This window comes from Lipotes vexillifer, unplaced genomic scaffold (assembly GCF_000442215.2).
Source record: "Lipotes vexillifer unplaced genomic scaffold, Lipotes_vexillifer_v1.1 scaffold1699, whole genome shotgun sequence".
Classification (NCBI taxonomy): Eukaryota; Metazoa; Chordata; class Mammalia; order Artiodactyla; family Lipotidae; genus Lipotes; species Lipotes vexillifer.
The window spans coordinates 1,279,967-1,287,939 of record NW_006796961.1 but is presented as its reverse complement, the minus strand read 5'-3'; the positions used below and the strand labels follow the sequence as shown (position 1 = coordinate 1,287,939).

General features: G+C 55.2%; 1 protein-coding gene across 1 annotated transcript in view; it reads right to left on the bottom strand.

The window, feature by feature from the left end:
* The window catches only part of CACNA1A (calcium voltage-gated channel subunit alpha1 A), a 242,007-nt gene that overhangs the window by 28,799 nt on the left and 205,235 nt on the right, over window positions 1-7,973 (bottom strand). Inside the window, exons 32-33 of the mRNA XM_007469118.1 lie at window positions 4,887-4,970; window positions 1,900-1,905 (exon numbers count right to left, since the gene is read on the bottom strand). Coding sequence (XP_007469180.1) covers window positions 1,900-1,905; window positions 4,887-4,970 — 90 coding nt within the window. The remainder of the gene's footprint in view (window positions 1-1,899; window positions 1,906-4,886; window positions 4,971-7,973) is intronic.

The window sequence follows — 7,973 nt, the reverse complement described above, 5'->3', positions numbered from 1 at the left end:
CCCGCCCCCAGCCCATACCCAACCCTTCTCCAGGTCCTGGAGAGATCCCTGCTCAGACGGCCAGTCCTCACTTTGCTCCTGCTTCCTCTGCTGTCATCTCTCCTCGGGATTCCTGGTGCTCACTTCCAGCCCAGCCCGCCGCCTACCCACTCCCTGCTCTGCAGCTGCAGGATCTGGTCTAACCGCACTTCCGATCACGGCTCCCCTGCTCCAAATCCTCCCAGGCTCCCACAAGGCCCCAAGGTCCTGTCCCCTTCTGCCGTCTTCACTTTCTCTAGGTCAGCCTTCCTCTGCTCTTTGCTCCAGCCACACCCTCTCACTTGCAGGCCCTGACCCCTGCGTGCTCCGACCTGCCACAGGACTTTTGCACATGCTATCCCGGGCCTCAAATGCCCTCTTCTCCCCCTCTCCACATTGTTAATGCTGCTCATCCTGCAGCTTGCAACACAGTTACAATTTCAAGTGGGTTTCAGGGGTTATCTGACCAATGCCTGCCTCCCCCCACCTGACTGTAGGTGACACAGGGGGTGGGGGCAGTGATGGTGTCCCCTTCTGCCCAACCCTCCATCTGTGGCACCGAATCGGGGCTCATTAAATGTTTGGTGGATGAATGTCTTGTGTATGGCTAGCAGGGGAGGGATCCCGGTGCAAAGATGCCATTGCGGGTCCTTCAAAGGGGCTCAGAGGATGGTGGGGGAGGGGCAGAGGCAGGTGGGATTTAACAGAGTAAGGAGTGTGCAAGTGTGCAGAGAGCCGAATAAGTGAGGCGAGGGAGAGATGGACACGGTGCATCCAGGGTGTGGGTGTGGGTTTGCAGGGTGGATGGATATAACAGAAGGGAGGAATAGTGTGTGCGTGCGTGTGTGTGTGTGTGTGTGTGTGTGTGTGTCAGGGGGTGGGGGAGGATCAAGAGGGGGAGATTTCAAGAGCAAAAAAAGAGAAAGGGAGAGAGCGAGAGCGAGAGACAGAGACAGAGAAAAGAGGTAACGAGAGTCAGAGGCTGAGCAGGAAAGAGGAGAGAGCACACGTGTCTAGTGACCCTGTCTGGGTGGGGGGAGGGGAACGGGAGTACATGCAGGTCAGGGCTCCAGGAGGGGGCGTCAGCTGGCCGGTCCATCTGGAAGCAGCCAGACCTGAGTCCTGGCCGTTCAGCCAGAACTGGTTCTGGCCATTCTGAGTCCCCCTCATTTGAGCGTCTTTGCACATTGCAAGGCCCTCAGACCTCCTCCATCAGACTTGGAGATTTACATCGCTGTTGGTCAAGCCCGAAGAGCTCGTGGGCTTGGAATGGGGTGAGGACTGTTGGAGCTTTCCTGGGGCCCCGGGATCCACGGAGTTAACCAGGGACAGGAGTGGTTTGAGAGAGTGCCTGATGGCTCTGAGTACAGGGCTGTGTGTAAGGAATGGGGTGGGAGACTCAGCCAGCCAACCTGTCCCGTTGGAGGTGTTGCATGGGGCAAACCCATCCTTTTCTCTGCAGAAGACACAAGCCAACCCAAACAGAAAACCCTAATTCAGAACCCAATACCAACCAGAGGAAGAGAGGTTGCAGGAACGAGGGTGGGGGGGGACGGGGGGGGTTGCCAACCTGTCCCGTTGGAGGTGTTGCATGGGGCAAACCCATCCTTTTCTCTGCAGAAGACACAAGCCAACCCAAACAGAAAACCCTAATTCAGAACCCAATACCAACCAGAGGAAGAGAGGTTGCAGGAACGAGGGTGGGGGGGGACGGGTCGGGAGGGTTTGGAGAGATGGACAGACATACAGGGGTGGGGATGGGGGGGTGCATCAGGCAATCCAAGTTTAGAAAGCCCAGGGCGTGACATGCAATGCTGATGCGAGAAGATGCGTTCACAGTTAATGTAAGGCATTTAGACTTCAGAAAGAAGTAAGACCAACCGGATTCTAGATGCAGATGTTGAAGATGGAGGGGGAGCAGGCGGGCAGGGGCAGTTGGGGAGGCGTGTTCAGCGTTTTTTAGGTTGATTTGTAACCAGTGCCAAAAAAACCAATGGGTTTCGGTTCCCGGGCGGGGAGTGGGGGTGGTGGTGGTGGGTTGGGAGATAGTCATTGGTGTATGAACACACAGACCACGTCATGGATGAACAAATGAATTTCATAGTGCATTTTGATTGGATGAGTTTTTCAGACGGCGTTGTGCCAATATACAGTTTAAAGAGCAGGCATGAAAAGAGACAAGACAAGAAACACAGTCATTATCCATCGCACACAGGGCAAACCCACGTCACCCCAGCCACTTGTGGGTGGCAGCTGAGGCCCGGTGGGCCTCACACCCTCTCCCCCTCCCCCGAAACCCTGGGGCCTTGCCCTCCCAATGATCTGGCTCCCCTCGCCTCAGCCTGGCTGAGCTCTGTCTGGCCTCAGACTTAGTGGGCTTACCTGGGAGGCAGAAAGGGGCTGCTGAGGGCTCCTTGCCTAGCAGGGCAAACCTTCCCCACCTCCAGGTCGGGTGTTTATCCTCCTAAAAGGGTCCAAATGCCCACCCTCTAGCTTTCCCGCCAAATGATTATAATTCAGGGCTGAGGGGCTGCCAAACAAAGCGCAATCCAAGTACGTTCACAGTAATAACAGCAAATAGCAATAATAATAACCACCATTTGTGAACTAATTCCTGGCAGGTTCTGTGCCAAGCACTTTACGTCAATCGCTCTGATTTGTTCAAAGTTGCCCTCTCTTGCCCTGGAAGGTCAGCCTTCTGGGGGCAGGCATTCTTGTCTGTTTTGCTCTGTTCCCGGCACCTCTAACAATGCCTGGCATACAGCAGGTGCTTAATGCATGCTTCTATGAATGCATGAATGAATGTGAGGCTTGCAAAGGTCTGATGAGGTTGGTTATGAAGGTTAGTCCCAAATACAGGATGAGAAGAGGTAATACAAGTTACCCAGGGTCAAACAGCTCATAGGGGAGGGCTGTTTGACTACTGCAATAGTCCTGATATCCCTGAATTGGATTCCGTGCCCCATTCTCCTGCCCTCCCGTATCTTGCAGCCAGGAGAACAAGCTGTTGGGGTCCAGTCCTACTGGCAACTAGAGCTTCAATCAACTTCCTTTACCTGCCCTACTGGGGTGGTGGGTCACCCCTTCTCACCTCTTGACCCAGAGGGATATTGGTTCAAGGCTGTCTTGTCTTCGGCTGTATGGCAAGATACTCTGACTGCCAGGAGAAGCTCCAGATCTCTTAGAAACTTAGGACAGAAGATGAGGTCTAAGCTCTGGCCCTCTGCCAGGGGACAGTGGCCAGGTGGGGGCAACCCCGATGGGGATAGCCCACAGCTGGGCATGACCTCTCTAGAGGAAGGTGTCAGGGGTGAGACGGGGGAAGGGGGAACTTCTGGTTCACTGAAGATGAAGGCAAAGAATTGTGGCCAAGATACCACTTGGGTGGGGGTATGGGGGATGCGTCAGAGAATGGCCCCTCTTCTGTGTAGCTTCCCAATCCTATCAGGCTTCCGGGATAGAAGAGTGGGCCAATTGATCCCTTTGTTGCTGGGGGCTCAGTTAGGGACGCCCCAGGGAACACCAGTGTGCCCTCAGGAGTCACCAGGTCTGGCTGCATGACTTTAAGTAGGTCCCTCATTCTCCTCAGCATTGAGCATCAGTTTCCTCATCTGTGAAATGGGGCAACACCCTCTTCTTCGGGCCCCACCCCACCCAGATCTATTCTCTGCTCTCCTCTGCCTGTTCTGAGCATCACCCTGGCTCTCTGGCCTTCTGGCTCCTTTCTGGCCGGGCTTGGCCAATGGAAGTGGCTGGCAGGAGATATAGGGTGGGAGAGGAAGGGAGGGGTATTTCTCCCCCGATGCTCCATGCCTGCTTTGGCCCTGTCTCTGGCAGGAGCTCTGTCCCTCCATGTTCACAGCTCCCACCAGGCGGCCCCTCTCTGAGTTCAGCACCTGGGCAGGTAACAGCTCCCCACGGTGGTTGGGTGCTGGGCCCCTTCCCCTCCACTCTGAATAGTCTCTGCTTTTGGATCCCTTCAGTGGAACCCTCTAGAGGAATTCTTTTATATGCTGAGCCCCCGACCTGTACCACGAGGTAATCCACGTAAAGCGCTTGGCACAGTGCCTGGCCGTCCCTGTCAGCTTTTATTACTGTTATTATGACAAGGTTGTTACCACCCCCGGCCCTTGGCTCTGACCCTCTGCCCTTTAGCTTCGCCTGTGAGGACCTCCTATCCTCCCCACAGCCTGCCGAGGGCCCTCAAGCCTAGGCTCACTGGCAAATGGCCAGGGAGGGGGTGTGGGGCAGGAGCTCTGGGACCTGTGTCTTCCAGACGATGTGGCCCTGTGAGGGGCCACCACAGCGAGGTCCAGAGAACCACCCCCCTCCACCACGTTGGGAACCTCCCAGGCCTGGGGACAGAGGAAGACACATGTCCCAGGGGCCCTCCTAAGGTCCTGGGAATCGTGTCCCCCCGTTAACCCAAGGGCCATGGCTCCCTCCTCCCCGTGAGCCAGAACATGGTTAGTTCAAGAAGAATGGACTTGAAGCCGGTTCCCTCTGGGCCCCCAACACTGTGTGGTGTTTGGGGGGTGGGGCTCAGCCTTGGGATCCTTTAAGTGTCTCAGTTTTCTCAATGAGCTCATCCACATTATTTAATCATAAGTCGGTACCCAAGAGGCAGGGAAGTTCACGTTGCAGCGCTAGCCCCACGGCGGTGGCTTCGGACATCCCCGTCTGCCCACGTCACCCTCCTGAGGGGCTGCCCTTGCTCCCAGGGGCCCCAATTCTCCCTCTTTGGTCATGGTCAAGCGCTGGCTTGAGCCAGCTGTGGCTGTCGGGACCCACTGCTTCTTGATGACCTCTTCCTCGCCCCTCCCAGCCCAGCCAGGAACTGCCCAGAGAGAAGCCGGCGGGAAACTTACCCCAAACTCGGTCACCAGGATGTCGGTGATGCTGCCCAGAACAGTCACAAAGTCGAAGATGTTCCAGGCATCGCGGAAATAATTCTAGAATGGGGACCCACAAGATAGAGATGCCAACATAGGGCTCCATGGCTGGCCCCCAAGTCCAGCCCAGGGGGCCCGTTAGGGGTACAGCTGCAGACCAGTCAAGTGCCCGGGACAGTTACAGTCATTCAAACAGCAAAATGTTGCTGGATGGGCTTCTCAGTATCATCTGTTCTGAGTCCCCCCTCCCTGGCACCCCCCAGCCTTCCCACGGCTTGCTTGGCCCCAGAGGGGGGTCTCCGGGTGCCGCTTCAGCTCTTTCGTGGGGGAGGGCTGCCTTTCTGGGCTGTGCCCTGTTTCTCCAACAGTTCCAAGGGCTCTCTGAGACCTCAGATGCTTCATAAATGACGTCACTGGGATCCTCATGAAGACCCTCGGGAGGAAGGTTTATCACCCATTTTATATAAGGCGACTGGGGCTCAGAGAGCAAAGATGCTCACCTCAGGCAGCATAGAGGTGAAGAGTCAGGATTTGAACCCAGGTCTGGGCAAGCCCAGAGTCTATGGACAGGACCCTGCTGAATCAAGACGGTGCTTATAGCACACTTACTAAGACAGCAGCCTCTGGGTTCACATGCCAGCTCTGCTACCATCCAGCTGTGTGGCTGTGGGTCAGTGACTTAACCTCTCTGTGCCTCCATTTCCTAATCTGGAGAAGGGGGATGGGAACAAGGGTGCAGAGGCCTTCTGGGCATACACAGGGCTACACTTCCTGGCCCCCTTGTGGTTAGATAAGGTTGTGTATCTAGTTACAGCCGATGGGTTGTGAACAGAGGCAGCGTGAGTCACTTTCTGGCCAGTGCAGGACCCGCCAGAACTCTCTTAACCCTGAACCTGGTGACCAGTAATGTTCCAGATGACGGCTGCTCAGTGAGCCCGGGTCTCTGAGTAAACCCTTTGTTGACTGGAGCAACAGAGCTGTGTTTGTGACCACAGCTTAACTTGAGCTATCCTGACTGGTATATCACTGGGCTGGGTTCTGGCTCAAGCGGGACACACAGGTATAGTATGCTGTTGTTAAAATACTGAAATATTGGGACTTCCTGGTGGCGCAGTGGTTAAGACTCCATGCTCCCAATGCAGGGGACCTGGGTTCAATTCCTGGTCAGGGAATTAGATCCCACACGCATGCCGCAGCTAAGAGTTTGCATGCCACAACTAAGGAGCCCGCCTGCCACAACTAAGACCCAGTGCAACCAAATAAATAAATAAATATTAAAAAAAATACTGAAATATTTCACACTGTTTGAGCCCACAACGAGTAGCACCCCTGCCTGGATCTAAGGGTCTGGCTCAAATAGATGGCCCTTCCCTCAAGGCTTGGTGGGACCCATGCTAAACACAGGCCTTCCCAGCAACCTCACAAAAGCAGAGGCCAGATCGGGGCTTGGGCCCCATTATGAGCAGTCATCTTCTCCCCTGAGCATCTGACCCAGCGGCAGCCCCTCTGCCTCACAGAGAAGGACACAGGCTTTGGATCTGTGCTTCCCAGGATCAAATTCTTTTAGCACGTACGAATCAAATGTCCTCAGAGTTGGACTGCTTGGGCCTCAGGGCCCTCTTCTGGAAGATAAAGGTATAACAACAATCTGATAATGAATGTGAGTCACTGACTGTGGGGTTTGGTATATAGTAGGTGCTCAATAGATGGATGTTGTTTTATGGTTGTCTAAAAGGAGTTCAGGTTCCACTGGCACTTTTTGGTATTTTAGCAGGTGCTTCTGGGGCCCTACCCATATCCCCTCATATTTTGACTGTGTACCCTTGTTACTCTGCCCAGGGGCTTTCTCTAGTTGCATAGGGGAATTAACAGCTCCTCTGGGAGCAGCCCTTGACTATGGCTGATGGGCACTGGAGGATAAGTACTCCAGCTCTCCACCATGGGTGACATGACCTGAGTAAGTGCTCTTTGCTGCACCCCAGAGGTCCTCCATGGAACTGCATCCCAGTTATACCCATAGGGAAGCTGCTCACCAACACACCCTGTCCCGGCGGCCTTCCCTTCTCTGTCTCACACCCTCTTTCCCCTACGGGGCTTCCTGGAGTCACCTCCCAGATAAATTCCTTGCATTCAAGTTTGTCTCAGGCTCTACCTCTAGGGGAGCACAAACGAGGACAACTTTATAGGTGTTTGGCTACAGGCCTCAGGCCCCTGGATAGCCCCCCTATCATTTAAACTCCACATGGGGAACGTGGGGCTTCATGTAAAACTGAAGGGGGAGGCATAGTGCAGAACCCTGCAGGGTTGTCAGGGGTGGAGGAGATGGAGTCCCAGCCCCTGGCAGAGTGCATCACTTCACCACCAGAACATTGACTGGGAATGAAAAAAAATTACAAGACAGCTGCATTGGGCAGGGCTTGTGCCTGGGCTCATGCTCACACCCCCCTCAGCCCCGGGAGGCTGGATGTGTCGTTCTCCCGTCTTGTAGATGTATACGTAGGAGCAAATAGGCCAAGCGCCTTGCTTGAGGTCACATAGCTAGAAAGGGTCTGAGGCAGGATTCACACCCAGGCATGGGTATGCGAGAGCCTGAGTTCTTCCCGGTACAAGTTCTGTGACCTGTTCTGGGTCACACAGCCCATAGGTGGCATCCCCAGGACTGGAACTCTGAGTTGGTGCAATTGCCCTGACTGCAGGGTGCCTCCCCCTGCCTGGCTGGTCCTCAGCACAGGGCCCAATGGCCCAGGCTGTATGTTGGGTTCCCCTGGGTGTCCTCATGAAAAATACAGATTCAGGGGCTTCCCTGGTGGCACAGTGGTTGAGAGTCTGCCTGCCAGTGCAGGGGACATGGGTTCGAGCCCTGGTCTGGGAGGATCCCACATGCCGCGGAGCAACTGGGCCCGTGAGTCACAACTACACAGCCTGCGCGTCTGGAGCCTGTGCTCCGCAACAAGAGGCCGCGACAGTGAGAGGCCCGCGCACAGCGATGAAGAGTGGCCCCCGCTCGCCGCAACTAGAGAAAGCCCTCGCACGGAAACGAAGACCCAACACAGCCAAAAATAA